The 18,619-nt window shown below is 43.3% G+C and overlaps 1 protein-coding gene and 1 long non-coding RNA gene across 6 annotated transcripts in view; one reads left to right on the plus strand and one right to left on the minus strand.

Moving 5' to 3' along the window:
- Positions 1-9,934, plus strand: part of LOC119978593 — a 50,723-nt gene extending 40,789 nt beyond the window's left edge. For both annotated transcript variants that reach the window (XR_005463502.1, XR_005463501.1), the window contains one exon: positions 9,214-9,934. This is a non-coding gene — a long non-coding RNA (uncharacterized LOC119978593). The remainder of the gene's footprint in view (positions 1-9,213) is intronic.
- The window catches only part of LOC119978592 (chemokine-like protein TAFA-5), a 616,915-nt gene that overhangs the window by 593,661 nt on the left and 4,635 nt on the right, over positions 1-18,619 (minus strand). The window contains exon 1 of one of the 4 annotated variants that reach the window (XR_005463500.1): positions 15,182-16,069. The exons of 1 other annotated variant lie outside the window; for it this stretch is intronic. Coding sequence is in view for 2 of the 3 variants with exons in the window: in XM_038820358.1 (XP_038676286.1) it covers positions 15,182-15,275 (94 nt within the window). In the remaining variant the exon portion in view is untranslated. Of the gene's footprint in view, positions 1-15,181; positions 16,077-18,619 lie in introns of those variants that run through there. 2 more of the 4 variants (XM_038820358.1, XM_038820360.1) reach the window with 2 other exon arrangements.

Raw genomic sequence — 18,619 nt, forward strand, 5'->3', positions numbered from 1 at the left:
TAGCCTCCTGCTGAAGTTGGGTGTCCCCTGCCCCCTTAAGACATGGTGGCCTCTGGGCCACCCTCTGCCAGCTGCTGGCTTCTTGCCCCTAGACCCCAATCTGCCCTTTCACTCCCCTCCAGATCTATCCTAGCCTCCCTGCCCTGCGGCACCTTGAACTTACCTTGCCTCCAGTCGACATATTTAGTCTCAGGCGATTCCTCTTCAGTTCACTGCAGCTCTTGTCACTGCAGGGACTGAAGAAGAGCTGCTGGCCAATCAGATCTCTAAGGCAGGACTTCTTCCCAAGCAAAGGATGTGATTCCAGCCTGCAGCCACTTAACTCTCGGTTGACAGTGAAACGGCTGTGAGTCACTCAGAGACTCACAACCAGGAAATGGCATGAAGCGATAACCCGTCATCTGAAAAATTCAAGCCACAATCTTGCTGTGGGCGAAGAAAGGCCAGTTGGGTATAAACATGGGTAATGTAGCTGCTGACTGTTTGAACAGACCTAAGAAGATGGGAGCTTAAAAGCAACTGTATCTCTGGTTTAGAATCTTAAAAAAAAATCATACAATATAGAAAGGAGGCCATTCAGCCCATCAAATCTGCACCGACCCTCCGAAAGAGCTCTATACCTAGAGCACACTCCTCATCCTATTCCCGTAACCCCACACATTAATCATGGCCAGTACACCTAACTTACACATCTTTGGACACTAAGGGGCAATTCAGCATGGTTAATCCACCTAACCGGCACATATTTGTACTGTGGGAGGAAACTAGAGCACCCAGAGGAAACCCACACAGATACAGAGAGGAAGTGCAAATTCCACACAATCGCCCAAATCTGGAACTAACCAGGGTCCCTGCTGGGAGTGTTAGCTGTGATTGCTAACCACTGCCACTGGATAACTATACCCTGCCTTTATCTTTGCAATATTGTTAATTGAGGGACTAAATTAAGTTGTTGTTCTGAGCTTGATTTTCTGGCATTCACTCAGGGTTTTTCCCATTCTTTTCCAAATTATACTTTCTCGCTCTAATCATCCATACACTGACGGCCACACTTGCATAAACTATCTATACAACACCATGATACAAAGTATATTAACATTTATGCTATGTTGGTGCCGTATGATGTTCTGTTTCCACATGCACTCCTTAAAAACCTACAACAATACAGAAGAGGTCAGTAAACCTCACGGCCTCTTGAACCACTGCCTAATTTATTCACAGGCATCTGCATATGCACATCCACCCCTGGGATTTTAGACAGTCAGTTTGAGGAGGGATCAATCGGTGAGTTATTATGTATCAGGAGGAGTGTGCTCAAATTGGCAGCAGAGGATCAGGCATCCGAGGGCTGGAGAACAGTTTACATCTTTCCTCACCTGCCAAGCATAAAGACTTGAACCTGTACATAAAAGAACATCTAAGTAGCAAGTCTTTTATGCAATTAAGATTGCAAAAGCACCCTGCAAAACTGGAAAAATGTGGAGGGGTTCATGAGCTGCATTTTTGCATCGTAACTCCACCATAAAACACAGTTGGTGTATGTGCGTGTGTGTGTCTGGGGGCGAGGGGGGGGAGAGGGAAGAGGTATTGAAACTGGATAGTTCAAAAAAACGAGTGTGGGGGTTGCAATGTGCAATTAATGATGTCCGTTCAGCATAACACCAGCAGTGTGTCAACCTTGTGCTCCTGTTCATTATAATAACTTCTGCATACTGCCAGCACTAACCATGCTGTTCACTGGCTTCACGTCAGCAGGGGACCCAATATCATTAGTAACTTGCATTATTGACAACGAGTCTGTACTACTTAAAGAGGATCTGCAAATTAGTTACAACCGGAGATTGAAGTCTTTCTGCAACTGAATCTGACCAGGGAAAGGAGTGAAGAATGGCTGATAGCTGGCCATGAGAGAGAGCAGGTGGCTTAAGATTGTTTTAATGCTGCATTGGAAGTGTTGCTACAGCAAGTGGAAAAGCGGAGAGATCTCCTAAATCCTCAAGTGAGCACGAGGCCCATTAGATACATGATGAGAGGTGGGAACAGATTGCCACTGAAAATAACACCCAAAGTTTATCCCCAAGAACCGAGTATAGAGTGTCACAGGAACTCAGACAAGTTATCAAGATCAAATAATGCATCTTCAAATGCATCACTAACATCAAAGTCCAATTCATTTCAACCCCATCATGCATCTACCAACAATCTATATCAGTCACGACTGATACCCAAAGCTTATGGATTGACGGGCGCCACTCCACATCAAGCAGGGGCTTCACCTCACCCTCTACACATATCATTGCTGCATACACAATCAGCTATTCAACCATGAGAGCCACATCACTCAAACCATAACCATGCGACCATAAGATACAGGAGAAGAATAATGCTATTGGGTTCCTCGATTCTTATCTGCCATTTGATCATGGCTGATATGTTTCTTATCCTCATTCTCCTGTCTTCTCTCTGTAACCCTGATCTCCTTATTAATCAAGAACCTATCTATCTCTGTCTTAAAGACACTCAGTGATTTGGCCTCCATAGCCTTCTGTGGCAATGTGTTCCACAGATTCACCACCCTCTGGCCGAAGAAATTCCTCCTTATCTCAGTTTTAAAGGCCGTCCTTTCACTCTGAGGCTATTCCAGGCTATTCCCTCAGGTTCTAGTTTCTCCTACTAGTGAAAACATCTTCTCCACATCCACTCTATCTATGCCTCTCAGTATTATGTAAGTTTCAATGAGATCCCTCCTCATTCTTGTATAATGACGAATAAATACAGACCCTTATCCTCAACCACTCCTCATATGACAAGCCCTTCATTCCCGTGATCATTCTTGTGAACCTCCTCTGGACCCCCTCCAAGGCCAGCACATCCTTCCTTAGATACAGGGCCAAAAGCTGCTCACAATATTACAAATGGGGTCTGACCAGAGCCTTATACAGCCTCAGCTGTACATCCCTCCCCTTATATTCTCGGCCTCTTGAAATGAATGCTAACATTGCATTTGCCTTCCCAACTGCGAACTGAATCTGCATGTTAACCTTAAGAGAATCATGAACAAGGACTCCGAAATCCCTTTGTGCTTCACATTTCAGAAGCCTTTTTCATTTAGAAAATAGTCTATGCCTCTATTCTTCCTACGAAAGTGCATAACTTCAAACGTTTCCACATTGTATTCCATCTTCCACTTCTTTGCCCACTCTCCTAGGCTGTCCACGCCCTTCTGCAGCCTTCCTGCTTTCTCAATACTACCCGTCCCTCTACATATCTTTGTATCATCTGCAACAGTGCCCTCCGTTCTTTCCTTCTTCCAGATCGTTATGTGAATAATTGTGGTCACAACATTGACCCCTGGGCAACATCACTAATCGCCAGCTGCCCTCCTGAAAAAGACCCCTTCTTCCCCACTATCTTCCTTCCAACAGTCAGCCATTCCTCTATCCATGCCGGTACCTTTCCCCAAACACCATGGGCGTTTAACGTATTTAGCAGCCTCCTTTACAGCACCTTGTCAAAGGCCTTCTGGAAATCCAAACAGAGCATGTCCACTGGCTCTCCTTTGTTTAACTTCCTCGTTACCTCCTCAAAGAATTCTAACAGATTTGTCAGTTATGACCTCGACGTGACAAAGTTGTGCTGACTCAGTTCCATTTTACCATAGATTTCCAAGTACTCCGCGATCTCATGCTTAATAATGGACTCTAAAACCTCATATTTCATCTTCTCCCCCCCTTATTGCTTTTTTAGTTGTCCTATGCTTGCTTTTGAAGGCTCCCCATCTTCAGGCTTCCCACTAATTCTCACCACATTGTATGCTTTTAATTTTGCTTTTATGCTGTCCTTGACATCCCTTGTCAGGCATGGTTGCCTCGTCCTCCCCTTAGCATGGGAAGAATTTCTGTTGTGTCTCCCAAATAACCTCCAAAAGGTCCTGCCATTGCTGTTCCACTGTCTTCCTTGTTAGGCTCCCCTTCCAATCAACTCTGGCCACCTCCTCCCTCATGTCTTTGTGGTTACCTCTACTCAATTGTAATACCATTACATTGGATTCCAGCTTCTCCCTCTCAAACTGCAGGGTAAACTCTTTCATAGTGCACAACACTCACTGGCACATATCCTGCTCTCTTGCTGGAGCTGTTGGTGCAGAACTGAAGGCAACAGTTGATCTCAAGGGGGAAGGTTGCTCCTGCATATCCTAACCTCTTTCAAGGAAAATATGCTGTGCTTTATGAAAAGGACCATTTAGATGTTGTGGCTACATGGGTGGAATCTATTCAAGTCTGGGTGCAGAAACCTTCAGGACCTGCTACATCACTCCCTGTAGATGTTTGAAACTGAAATAACTATGAAAGGCACAAAAAACATGTAGAATTGTAACAAAAAACAGTAGAAATTCACCAGCAACCAAATGATATTTAGGTATGTTCATAATGCAACCAGATTGAGTTTCAACCTGCAAAATCCCTTTAACACACACCAATGGCAGGTGGTAAGAGTGGGTCTGCCATGCTTGATATGGAGTGACACCTGTCAACCTAGAAGCCTCTGGCAGCGGGCGAACAAACTATTCAAGACAGGAAGGAAACAGATGGAAGTCTGCCTTGTGTACCAGTAGCTGTGGGAAGAGAAATAACAACAAACAAACTGTACATTGTTAATGGTCCCCTTTGATAGCACTGGTGGAGGGATCCTGTGCGAGTTTAAGACAGGGTGTAAGATGGATGTTGGTACTACAAACTGGCAACAAATCAGCATTGTATGCTGACTGATATCATGATTTGCCTATTCTGCATCTTTACAATGGACTGTAGCTGCACTCTCAGTTAAGCCCATATCAATGTGGTATTCAGCTGACTTTGCATCTGTAGTGTGCGCTCTTGCTATCAATTGCATTGTGGAATCTAAGAGACTCATAGGTCCAAAGAAATGGAGATCACTGAACTGTATTTCAATGGCAGCATCTTCACGGCAATTTGCAGCTGATTCCTTGATGGTAATACCGAAGTGTATTACTTTCCCTTCACATTAGGTCTCCTGGAAGTTTATGTACAGGATTTCACCTCCAATCTTCACTTTTGTTTTCCACTTCTGGCATGTTGGAAATTGAATGGAAAGACCATATTGCTGCCCTCAGGATTTTGTCCAACACAGATCAATACGTGCCCAGCAGCAGCAATGTGGCTAGAATATAAATCAGTAAGAAGTCTTACAACACTAGGTTAAAGTCCAACATGTTTGTTTCAAACACTAGCTTTTGGAGCACTGCTCCTTCCTCAGGTGAATGTGGTTCACCTGAGGAAGGAGCAGTGCTCCGAAAGCTAATGTTTGAAACAAACATGTTGGACTTTAACCTGGTGGAAGACTTCTTACTGTGCTCACCCCTGTCCAACGCCAGCATCGCCACATCATAGAATATAAATAGACAAGACAATGTAACACCAAACTTACAAAGTTCTCTCCACCATGTAAAACATGTAAACCGCGAGAAAGTGACAAGAGTTGGCCAGTTATTGTAGCCTTGAACTCGTTGCAGACAATTGCAGGGTCAGTACACAGAGGCACAAGGTCATGCCATCTGAAGAGTGTGTGTTAACAGACATCAGTCAGCCACTTCACTGGAGAAACATTCAGAAAGGGTCATAAGACAGATTTCATGTGACACACAACTTCAGTGTCACCAAGGGAGAACCTCAAGACAATAAATATTGATGGCACAATTAATAATTACTTGGATAGAATTCATTTATTTTACACTTTGTATACATTTTGCCAGGGAGCTGACTCTTGATACAGCAGATTAAATACGAGCAGATAAAAGGTTGAACATTCATATCAGTTCAGTATCAGAATGGCCAATGTTGGAGCTTATTAATTGGGACATTATATTGTGCACTTATAGACAGCACTGCTTGCTGGATCAGCAGTATAGCTGAATGGTCATCCATTAGATACAACGTATCCTACATTATTCTCTTTTGTCCACCATCAATTGCTACTATTTCACGGTTAAAAGCTCACTGCATGACAACGGTTGTGCAAAATGCAACACACCCTTATCTTTGAGATCTTGGTGACGGTCTGCTGCAAAATTCCCTTGGTTGGTGTTGATGCATTTCAGCATGCCAACTGCATGTTTCTCAAATATCTTTATGGCTGAATGTGCCTTATCAATCAGCTCATGAACTGGGACTGAACAGATACCTATAGTCACTTAGCAGCCATCTGTTCCATCTGCTTTAATAACACAGGCATGGTACATTGCCTTAAAATGCATGAATCATGACTACTGGCAGGAAAAATGACATTCAATTGCATGATTTAGTGCAGGTTGGCACATATTAACTACACATTGTAGGAAAGGTTCTTTGCTCATGAAGATTCAATGTAGAGATCTGGAGAACCATAATTCCTTCAATAATGGCCCACACTAGTGCCCACATATGTTACTGCCAGCTTTCAGTAGGGAAAGTTATGATCGATGTGGCCAAGATGAATAACACATGTCACCCATTGCAGGCTCTGCTGTTAAGTATGCAAAGGAGAAAAAGTACCTAGGGTTCTGGAAATCTGAAACAAAAGCAAAAATCCTGAAAATAGTCAGCAGGTCTAACAGCATCAGTGAAAAGAGAGTTCACATTTCAGGTCTGTGACTTTTCATCATAACTGGGAGTGCTTAGAGATGTAATAGCTTTCAAAGCAAGGCAGAGGGGCTGCTGTGGGCTGGGTGTGTGTGGCAGGGGTGGCAGTGGGGAGGGTAGCAAAGTATTTGACTACGCAGTTGAAAATGCCGCTCCTGGAAATAGAAAACAAAGGCTAGGAAAACAACAAAACATGAAACAGGAAATTAAATGCATAAAAGTATAAGCAGAAAGCTTGATCAGGTGGCACTCGTGTGCAAAGGGTTACGCATCAGATTTCCCAGCCTGCAAGTTCACATTAGGTGTTGGCAATTGACATGGAAATTGACCTTTGAAAAATATTTTCCGAAAGAATTCAAGGTATGGGCCAAGTGCTGGCAAATGGGATTCGGTAGGCAGGTCAGGTGTTTTTCATGCATCAGTGCAGACTCAATGGGCCGAAGGGCCTCTTCTGTACTGTATTATTCTGTGATTCTGTGAATTTGCTCTCCACAGACACTTTGTGATTCTTAAACACATTGGAACAAAAATAGCCATATCATAAGTCAGTCCAGCACAGAGTTTCAGTCAGCATTTCAATCCAGACAAAAAGAGAAAAAGTTACACATGTACTTGAGGCAAGAAGATTTTATAGTGTAAACTATTCTATACCTCAAGGCCAACATTATTAGGAAATTGACTGCATTTAGTCTACTAAATATATGTTCATAGAGTATTGCCCACCAGAGTTTTTGCTTCTTTACATTAGTAAAACACAACACAATCCAAGTGGATTCAGCCAAATTAGCACAGAAGATTAGGGAATGTAAAACAGTACATTTGTATTTGCCTTGATCTTTTTTACACTCTTCAAAATTCAATTTGCTAGAATCAGACTATGTCCACCCAATTAGCCACACTCTCCAGGCAGAATTGCATAATTTCACTGGAAGGGCCTTCAAATTGGATTATCTTTGGTGCACAGGAAGTAATAGGCACACTTTAAAAGCTTTTGCATATCAAAAATATGTAATTTACTCAGAAACTGACTAGTGTACACCAGTAAAACTATTGAATAGTTCTGTGTAGTTTGTTTTTAAATCATCTACAGTAATGTTAAAATCAGGTTACTCACAGACAAATGAATGTATTTATTTTGGTGATCAACCCATTTTGCAGCAGCAATAAAACTCCTCCATTCTTAGACACATTAAGCAATATGTTTTATCGGAAAGAAAAGAAATACTTACATTCTATCATGATGCCCAACTGCACTGGTCCATGTAATATTTTATGCTTGTAATTGATTATGCAGGCTAATTTTAACTGAAATCTGACCAATGTAACTTTGAGTCCATTTTAGCCTCACTTTCCAAAATAGAAACTCTGATGTTTGAATAAGAATGCTATTTATGGATGCAATGCTTGGATCAGGAACTCCATATTGTAGATGTGAATGGAATGTTATAACACTGAATACAAGCCTGTTTCAATCTAATATGTCATCATCTCAAGTGTATATTAAGATTACTACTGATTGTCATTGTAAGCTTTTCAAATGCAAAGTTAAAATGGAAACAATCATTTTTCTTTCTTTGTTGTTTTTACTTTTGCTTTTGAAACTCTCAATACTTCCCCTGCAGAGCTAATTGTTGCATTAAAAGTATTTAATCTAAGAGAACTGATCAGCCTGACCGGTGTCTTCTCAATGTAGACAGTACACCTCCTCTGCTAGCGCCAAATAGAGCGTGTTAGGAGATTTTGGCCCTCCAAATGAAGACTCACTCATTTGCATAAAAGGCACATGGAAATGAATGATAGGTAAAATTGGGACTCAGTCCGATGACCATCTAATTAAGAAGCAATGCACCACATGTACACTTTGATTATTATAGTATCAGTTGTCTAGAGTTATCGTCTGTTCAACGTTTCTCACTTGCCATTGACTCAAGAATTTACAGCTTAAGAAATTTCACAAGCAATCTATTTGCATGGTAGATGTACTCTGTGCATTCTTTGCAATTGCCTTTCATTTATTACAATGCAGCTTGGTATACTGAATTAAATAATTATGCCAATAGTAGGCCTAACAAACCTAACCCTTTGGTCATATTGATCTGAACACACTTGAAATGTAAATTGGTGGTGGAAATTGAAAAGAAGTAACAAAGAATGTGAGTTAAAAGATACTACTCATGACCAAGAAATATCTGTACACATCAAGCATTTCTCTCCTGAGAAACCTGTTTTTTGAACTAATTCACTTGAGGGCTGTTTTGAGATTTTGCTTTAAATGGTGTGGTAAACTTGCCTTGTTTTAGATTGACGACATCATGAAACTGCACTTCAGCAAGGTCAGTGCCTCACATCACTGTATATTAAAAAGTTATTTTAACAAACAATTGGAAACAAATTGAGTTGCTGTACGTAGCTAAGTCAAACTGGTATATATTTGTCTTTTGCATATGGAATATGCTTGGGAAAGTGGTTTACACATCCAAAATGAGATTTAATCGATTTGATTGTTCTTGTAATAATGACAAGTATTTTTATTGTGAAGTCGATGTAAATAACTTTTCTTTTTGTTTTCCTGCAGGTACTGTAGGGTGGGTTGGTTTCTTAAAATACACCAAAGGAATTAAAAACTGGAAATGTTTTCCCATTGATTGAACATAACTGAAAAAAGGCCATGTTAATCAAAGCTGATGAATAAAAGTTTTCAATCACAGAGCATTGCTTGAATAACAGCAGCTGGAGGTAATATTCATGACCAATCCTATACATTAGTAATCATTAAATGCCATTGATAAGTTACTAAAGGAATAATTGGCCCGTCATTGGTATGATAAAAGTAATTACACAGCACTGGCCACAGAAGTTCAATATAACTCGACTATTAAGTGTATTGTTTCTTTCTGTCCCTTACTGTATCTTGTCGTCAGCCAAGCTTAAATGCTAAGGAATTCTTTAGTTTGGTGCATATCAGTGCAGTCTCTGGCTAAAGCCATATTTCTTCCTAAATCAACCTTGGCCTCTTCTAGATCATAAAACAACAAGTAGACTGATAGAAGTTTAGTCCCAGGCCTGCACATGCTCCATCAGTAGTGCTCTGATGGGAATGTTCGAAGGTAAATGAGGGCATTTAAAGATTACTCTTATTCAGCGAAATAAAGGCTGTTGAGACAATACTTGAAACATTGACTTCTGTGAAAAACCATTCACTCTTTTGGCTTATGTAACCTTGATAATTATTTTACTAATACCATGTGGGTGTTGGTAATAATTGCAATTTCCAGTGACAATGAACTGCTGTTGAAATCAAAACGGGAGTTCAACTGAATTGTCTCCCAAATCCTCCTTCAGAACTACAGTATTTCTTTCTGCTGAAATTCACAAAAGGAATACTCTGTGTTCATTTCTTCCAGAAAACTCTCAGAAAACCCTTATTACTTCAAAGACAGTTGCTGGCGTAATGAAAGGGTCGGTTGAAGAAGGGATACACATCTCCCTTCCCTGCTTTACTTCGGAACTATTTTCTTCAATGTGAAAAAATCTATTTGATCGTCTTTACAGATTTCAGTTAGTCATGCCCAAATATTCAGAGTCAGAGAGTTTATGCAGCACAGAAAGAGACTCTTCAGCCCATCCATTTCTGTGCCAATGACTAAGCACATACATATTCTAATCCCCTTTTCCAGCATTTGGTCTACGCGTAGCCTTGTGTTCTGTGGAGTTTCAAGTGCTCATCTTAATGTTGCGAGCGTTCCTGCCTTGGCCACCCTTTCAGGCAGCGAGCTCCAGATTCCACCCCCCACTCCCCCCAAACTTGCGAGTGAATTCCATCCCTACACTTCTTTGTCATCATATATTCTTGAATAAGTTCAAATTCCACCCTATGAAATAAATAAGAAATGAGAGGGCCCATTAAAGTGCATTACACATGTTTTCTGTCCTCACATAAAGCACTGTACTTGGTAGATACTTAAAGTAAAGGCTATTTTGTTAGAAAATTCTAAGAAGTGAATACATTCTGCATATATGAGTTATCTAATAACTGTTTTTTCCCTGTGTTTCTATTCCATTGCAAAACAACTCACTTGTGGTTTTCTTTGTTTATTCCCTTTTGATTGTGTATTGTTCCTAAGTTTGCTATTTCATCGGGAAGGGTGGTATAGTGCTCCACTCCTGATCAGATAGCATCAATTCTAATTCATAGCCACAGCCTATAAGAGGAAATATTTCATAGAGCAAGACCATTCCCCTGCCTTGTGCCATCCAATCAAGAACCATTCACCTCAATCCTCTCCCACCCTAATCACAGACAGCTCCATTCAAATAATTAATTCTCCTCCACCCTTCACAGGATTATTCAGTGGTTACAGTAGGCTGCACCCATGGGTCTATTTGGGAACTGACAAAACTCCCCTCTGATATAACAAATCTGTCAAAACAGTACTCATAACAACTCTTTATTGCTGAAGCTGTTGATTGTTATGTGTGTGCATTGCATACAGTCAGTCATGAAATGAAATGAAATGAAAATCGCTTATTGTCACGAGTAGGCGTCAATGAAGTTACTGTGAAAAGCCCCTAGTCGCCACATTCCAGCGCCTATTCGGGGAGGCTGTTATGGTCATACAGTGCAGAAAAGGCGCTTCGGCCCATCGAGTCTGCACCGATAATAAAAACCCCTCATCTCGCACTAATCCTAATTAGCTGTTATATGGATGCATAATATAGAGTCTGTCATACAGTGCAGAAAAGACCCTTTGGCCCTTCGAGTCTGTATCAACAATAAGAAACCCTAATCTCACATTAATCACACTTACCAGTTTTTGTCCCATTTCCCATACCAGCCTCGCCGAACAGGTGCCGGAATGTGGTGACTAGGGGCTTTTCACAGTAACTTCATTTGTAGCTTACTTGTGACAATAAACGATCTTCATTTCATCCTTGAATGTGGCGGTGTTTCAAGTGCTCACCCAAGTGTTTTTTAAAGGTTGTGTTTTGCAGCTTTCACTACCTTCCCAGGCAGTGCATTCCAGATTCTCACCACCCTCTGAGTGAAAAAGCATTTTCTCAAATCCCCTCAGAATCTCCTTCCCCTCATCCGAAAACTATGCCCCCTTGTGATTGACCCCTCAACCAAGGGGAACAGCTGCTTCCTATTTACCCTGTCCAAGACCCTCAATCTTATATACCTCAGTCTTAGCCCCCCCCCCCCCCCCCCCCCAGCCTTCTCTGCTCTAAAGAAAACAATCCAAGCCGATCCAGTCTCTCCTTATAGCTCAGATGTTCTATCCCAGGAAACATCCTGGTAAATCTCCTCTGTACCCCCTCCGATGTAACACCTCCTTCCTACAGTGAGGTGACCTGAACTGCACACTGTAGTACTACAGCTGTGGCCTAACCAACATTCTGTACAGCACCATCATAACCTCCTTGCTCTTACATTCTATGCCACGACTGATAAAAGACAAGTGTCTCATGTGCCTTCTTAACTAGCCTATTCACCTGCTCTGCTGCCTTGGGTTCAGTCAAGTCACAACAAATCAGAACTTCATTATAATCTTTATCTCATTGAAAGCACTGCATTAATCCACCAAGACAGCATGAAGCTAAAAACACAAGCATCATTTCAACTGTCCTTGCAAATGTTTTTCAGTGGCTCAGGAATGTGTGGTGGCAGGCGACTCTCCCACAAACTGGATTTCTAACCAACCCTTTACAAGCATTGCATTAAAAATAAATTCACCGTCCTTCAGTCTCCAATAGCAAGGCTCGTCGTTGGAATTGGCATTTGTTCGGGGCTGCATGCTTCAGCCCCATCAGTTAACACTTGCTGAATCTCTGATCTGATCTCACGGGAGGCTGTCTAGGGCAGCGCTTACTGTGAGGGTTTGGTAAAATAAAATTGAAGGCAGTTCAACCCACACTATGTGCACCCTCTACAGATAGGTTCCGAGTTGAATTACGGGAAGTCTCAGCAAGTTGCTGCAGGCGCTTCCCATGGAGGATAGATGTATGGGGGGGGGGGGGGGGGGGGAAAGATAGATTTGGGAGACAGTGTAGCAGCAGCCATTGCATGTTCCTTCTGCTGATGTTTGCATTCAAAACATACAGCAGCAGAAATGTGTAAATGTCAAATGTGCAATGTATCATGTTGAGAAGGTAAGGGGATTATTTGCAGGCTTTAGTTTGGAATCTCAGACAGGGAGGTATTTTCCAGTCGGTACGCATACTTGCTAATTTCAATTCCGTCTGAAACTACACCAGGCATTGACAAACTCGGGGCCGCGACCCGCAGGTGGGTCATGGCTGGTAACGGGAGGGTCGCGGAGCCGTACATCGTGGCGCTCCCAATCGAGCAAATCCGCACGAAACAGCTGGCTGTTAATAACGCCGGCTGCAATCGGCCATCAAAATGACCGCGAACATGTAAAAGAAATGCGGCTGCACTGCGTATGGGTGCCAGATCATCGGTACGCATGAGCAAAACTATGCCCATGCGCGCCGATGATCAGGCACGCATGTGCAGTGCGGCCACTTTTTTTTAAAAACGGTCACAGCTTTTTGTTTTACAAGTTCGGGAGGGTTTTATTCATTTTATTAATTTATTTTATTCATTTATATTTCTTTTTTCATTTATTTTATTCATTTTTTTTCACAAGTTCGGAGGGGGGGGGTTTATTTGATAAAATTTTGCAGGAAAAAATGCAGAAGTTTGGACAGATGGAGACTCCATACCTTCCGACACCAGAAGGCTTCACCTTTATCCAAAAGGTTGCAATGGAGGAGTGTATACGAGAGACAAAGGGACCCAAAACCATTTCCTCCAATTCTGTCCGCAGCAAACAAGGTAAGAGAAAATGGTGGGTCACCGAGGTCGGCCAGTGTGGATCCTGAAAGTTGGCCGGTTGGTAAAAATGGAGCCCCGGAAAAAAAGTTTGAAGAACGCAACTACACTGTTGAACCATCCTTCAATTTATACTTCTACTGGTCGTACATTTAGGTAGCATTTGAACTTTAAAAAAAAATCCTTATCCCACTATTCAGAATCCTGGGGAGGGGAGTGGGGAATAGTTCGGAAGTTTCCATTATTTTGCCCTTGTGAAGGGGAATGGTTTCAGCTCACTGACTAAAGTGCATTTTTATCATTGACGATACTGAGATGTAACATATGGTAGGAAACAAGTACGTTTCAATCTGATCCAGCACTTTTCTGAGCGAAATATTTCCGAGACGATTCGAAATTGTAACAAGCCAAAATCACTTGCATGTTATTTCATATCCTTGAAACCTCGAACAGAGCCTCTTCCCAACTCTACCCCCCACCACCAAAACGCCACCTTTGGAAATTGGAATGGAGCTTTGCATCTGCAGCAGATTCTTTAAAAAAAATAAGAGGCCAAATGGGTAAATAAAACCACGAGGATGTGGAAATGCTCAGCGGGTCGTGCAGCATCTGGGCGGTGAGGGAAAAGCGGTGTTGATGATCCATGCCCATTCGCCAGGATTCCTGACGGAAGGTCAGCGACCTGAACCGTCTGCTGCCTCCAGCATGTTCTGCCTTGAACTCAGATCCCCCACCTCCCCCAGCCTGTCTATGAAGATCTGTAAAAGGCACCCTGAATATTTCACCTCGTGTCCCTTTTGACTGGAATGCGGGGGCCGCGTGTCCATTCACAGGACACGAGTCACTTGCATATATGTTTGTGTAAGCTTGAGGATTGCTCCAGTGTTTGTTCAGTGTTGGCTGTTGAGAGGCCAAAATACCTAATATGGGCAATCTATATAATCCACCCCCCTCCCAAAAAAAAGAGTAATGGTCGGGGGGAATGACTCTCAGCAAATGGTGGCTCCGCAATAACTTTGTCGTTCGTCTGTATGCAAACTGGAAGATTCAGTGCTCCTGTCTGCAAGCGCTCCCCAGACTGGCCGAAATTGGATTGGGGTGGCCCGCGACCTGGATTCAGCACTACTGTTTTGAAACTCGGGGAGTTATTCCTTTCCAGGGGAGGGTAAGATTAGACACGGAGTTCAGTCCTTTCCAGCAGTCATTCCTCCCGCCCTGGTTCTAACGTTCAGAATTAGATCGGCTGCCACTTTCATGGCCCGAGGAAAACGTGCAGATCGCATCTGGAGGTTAAATTGTCTGGGATACATGCGGCTGTTTAGTTTCATACACAATCCACACCAAACGCAGTCAAGCCCAATTACGCAAGAGAGGGAGTGCGTCCAGATTTACTGGAGTTACGCAGGCGTGTATAGGTGCCCCAAGCTTGTTTCTAAGGTAAAGATGTGCATTCATCTCGGCTAGCACAGCCGCCTCCCGTTATGCAAGTTCCGCGCCCCAACACAACGGGGCGAAGAAACCAGATGGAGTTAAAGACATTCGAAATTACGAGGCACAGAATGAAAAGCGGGAATGTCGCTGGCGACATTTAAACAGAAACCCCACCGGGGTTCGAACTTTTGTTTTTAAAAATATCAGGCTGCCTTGAAGAAGGGAAGCTTGTGACAGAATATTGCAGTGCTATTTATCACGAGAGGCGCCCATTTACCTTCCTTGACCAAGTGTGAGTAGATGATCCAGACGAGGAGGCAGCAAAGCGCTGCCCCAGCTCCAGTGCAGAGCCCTCTCCAGCCGGGCAGCATGTTCGGATCCTCCAGCTTTCAGAGCTGATCTTCTGTGTGCCTCGCCCGCACCGGGACCACACATGCAGATCTCTCTCTCCACATTCAAAAGCCCCCAGAAGTCGGCTTGCGATTTCCCCCTCCACACACACACACACACAAAAGCAAGGCACCTGTGTAAACCTCCAGTCTGGACTGTGAACGATCCCCTCAGCAGACAGCCCTAGATCCGCACAGCGGGATGTGCATCTGGGTTGTAAAAGCCCCGATCACTGCCCTCTATCATCCTCTTTGCACGCTAGAAGAGCCACATAGTGCTTGATCTCTGCAGCAATGAGGTCTCCAACTGCAGCTAGTCACTGCTTGGCAGCGTCTATTGATCGCCTGTTGTAATTATCCAGATATGCAACAGCGCGTAATTAACCCTGCCGGTGCTGCGATGGCTCCATAAATAAGTCAAGGGTGTTTAATTTACTGACTTAGTGTGTCACTGACAGATTCCTGCTGGAGAGGCTGCCTCCCCTTCACGGTGCGGGGAGGAAAAAAAAGTTTGTGCAACGTGTGATGCACAGATCCAACCCCGCTGCTGATTGTTTTTCCGGCGAGCCCAGGCAACGACAAATAAAATACTCCCACCGGCTTGCAGTTCTTCACTCACCACCGCCAATCGCTTTCCACAAGCCCTGCTATTTTTATAACTTTAAACTCGAGACATGTTACGTTTTTTTTAAAAAACATGCTAGAAAATGGCTGATTAACTCGGTTTGAAGCAAGATTTAATAACAGTCTAATCATTTCAATGGGTTAATGCCTGAGGTGCAAACCGCCTTCTGTTTTGTAAATAAAAGCAGCAGTTTTAAAAATACCATCTGGGCAGTTTCTACTCACTTGACGTTTTGTCTGTCCGTAAATATCAACCTGCAACTCCACCAGAGGTCATTGCATTCTCGCTGAAGACTAAGATTTTTCACGGTATTCAGTGATCACCCTGCCGAGCTATGTGCACACAATTCAAACTACACGCTTGTCAGTAAGGATGCTTTATTTAATTTAAATAAAGAGCTCAATTAAATATGGGGGCCACGAAATAAGCCAGGAAAAGCAAGGATGTTAAGAACAATTTGCTTTTCAATTTTATTGCAAATAATCCGCCCGAGAGTTTGGTCAAAAGGTGCCTCGAGGAATCAGAGGTTCCGAGTTCAGTGGAGCTGGATGTGCCAAATCAGCTATCCCCCAGTCTGCGTCCATAAGGCGGCCGGGCGGCGAAGTGTTCAGCGCTGTTGTATCAAATACCTTCAGTGCGCCGCTGCCCACAGATATTGTCAACAATTCCCGGGAATAAACGGCGCAGAAACATGAAACATTCCTCTCTCAGAGCGCAGCACTCCCGCGACATAGTCAGGCTGAATATATTTCACGCCTTTTAATTAAAACCCTGACAATGGGTCGATTCATTAGCACCATCAAGCATCTAAAAGCACCATTCACATTCCTACTTTGTGCAGTCAAGAGATTTCTCCAGTAGTGAGGCTGTATCGACCCACTCTAATTATCAGCCCGTTTAGTTCTAAGTACCTTTCACTGTACATGCGTTCCGAGGAACAATACATTAGTTAAGAGAGTGCATGGAAATCAACATCAACGTTGCGAGCGCTGGCTACATGCTGTGGACTCGCTCTCTTTAAATTCGCAAGCTGTTATTTATATCTTTTAAAAAAAAGGGGGGGGGGATCCCCAGGAGTTAATTGCGACGCCAGTTATTATTCACGGTGAGTAGTATCTGTAAGGTAACACCAACCAAAATATGACTTTAAAATGCAGAATGTAAAGAAGCTTAACTCGCTGTTAAGGTGGGGTGCGGGTAGTGGGAGGTGTTTATGAAATGTTCCGTATATTTAAAAGCTACTCCAGGAGTGTAGGAGCAGCTGTAAAGAGGAAACCAGGACATGCCAATAATGGAATGGTTCCCGACAAATGTACTGTTGAAAAAGGAACCCCAGAATATCAATAAGCTTCTCGTCTGCGCAACTGGTTCCAGTGGTTTGCAAAGCATTCATCTGGAAGTTAACCGGACGTTCGAGATTGGTTCTCGGTGCAGGGAAGGTCCACTCAGCCGAGTTGTCAGAACTCGCGTCTGCATCCTCATGCGATTTTTCATTCACCCTCTCGTGTCAATTGCCTCGGGTCAGGGTGGGTTTTACTGCATTCGAGATGCGATGGGAATACCCGGTGTTTTGACACCCTCGCGGTTGGCGGTATGTCTTTTATTATGTAACCAAACGTCTCCCGCAATAGCATGCTGGGGGAAACAATGATGGATTGGAGTGGTAAACCCCGGAGCCCCTTCACTCATAATCTGAGCTGGGAAGAGGCTGCACACACACACACACACAAGCCTGTGTTGTTTAGTGAGCTGGCTGCCCTCTGGCCACAAGGTGGCGGCGACGAGAGCTTTCGGCAATTTCTTTCCCCACTTTTCCACCAAAACTGTTGCTTTCGCACAGCCCCTTGTTGCAAATTTAAAGCGCACCGATAAAGCTGGAGGGAGCTCATTTGCCCGCGCTGCCTGCCTGCCCGTTCAAATGCAAAGAAACAACAACATGGGGACACTCTGGTAAACTCTGGACTGAGCGACACAGAAATATATCCAGCAAAACGCCCAAGTTTCATTGTCACATTCAATGCTGAGCAACAAACAGAACAAAAACACATTCCAAATTCAACCTTCCGAAAATGCGGCTAAATCAGCGCAGCCCTTTTGAACGAACAGTTTTCATAAAAGTGACAAAACCTTAAGCGAACTCTGTATACCTTTAAAAGTGGCAAAGGACACTCGCCAGCACGTTATGTGCGTCTGGTTTGCAATGCGGGGCCTTTATGTTCACGCTGGTGAGATGCAAGAGTCATTGCCTTCTCGTGTGCTAATAACTAGTGTTCTCCAAATGTTGACCTCTGTTATTCCTGTTATTTAGGGTGCAGTCAGCTCACGCCACGAAGAGTGCAATGTCTCCTTGGATGTTGCCACTGTGTCGGATGTGACCTTGTCAAGATGATGTTTCCAGTAAAATCACATGTGTAGAATCATGAAAGCTAAGAACCTGTATCCTGAGTTACTGGGGGCACTCGGTAACGCCATCCATTTAGATCTTATATTCTAATCTGGTCAACAATTATTGTGTCGCTTGGGGGGGGGGGGGGGGAATGTCATACATAAAACATCATCACAGTGTTAGCTCGGCTGTAAAGAGATCGTTGCGAAGCGTCAGTTTGATATCAGACTCTGTTTCCATCACATCAACGCCAAAGTTCCATTGCAAAGTTGGGGTTATCTCCAGACCCGATTCTGAAGCAAAACAATGCGAGTC

This window comes from Scyliorhinus canicula, chromosome 15 (assembly GCF_902713615.1).
Source record: "Scyliorhinus canicula chromosome 15, sScyCan1.1, whole genome shotgun sequence".
Taxonomy (NCBI): domain Eukaryota; kingdom Metazoa; phylum Chordata; class Chondrichthyes; order Carcharhiniformes; family Scyliorhinidae; genus Scyliorhinus; species Scyliorhinus canicula.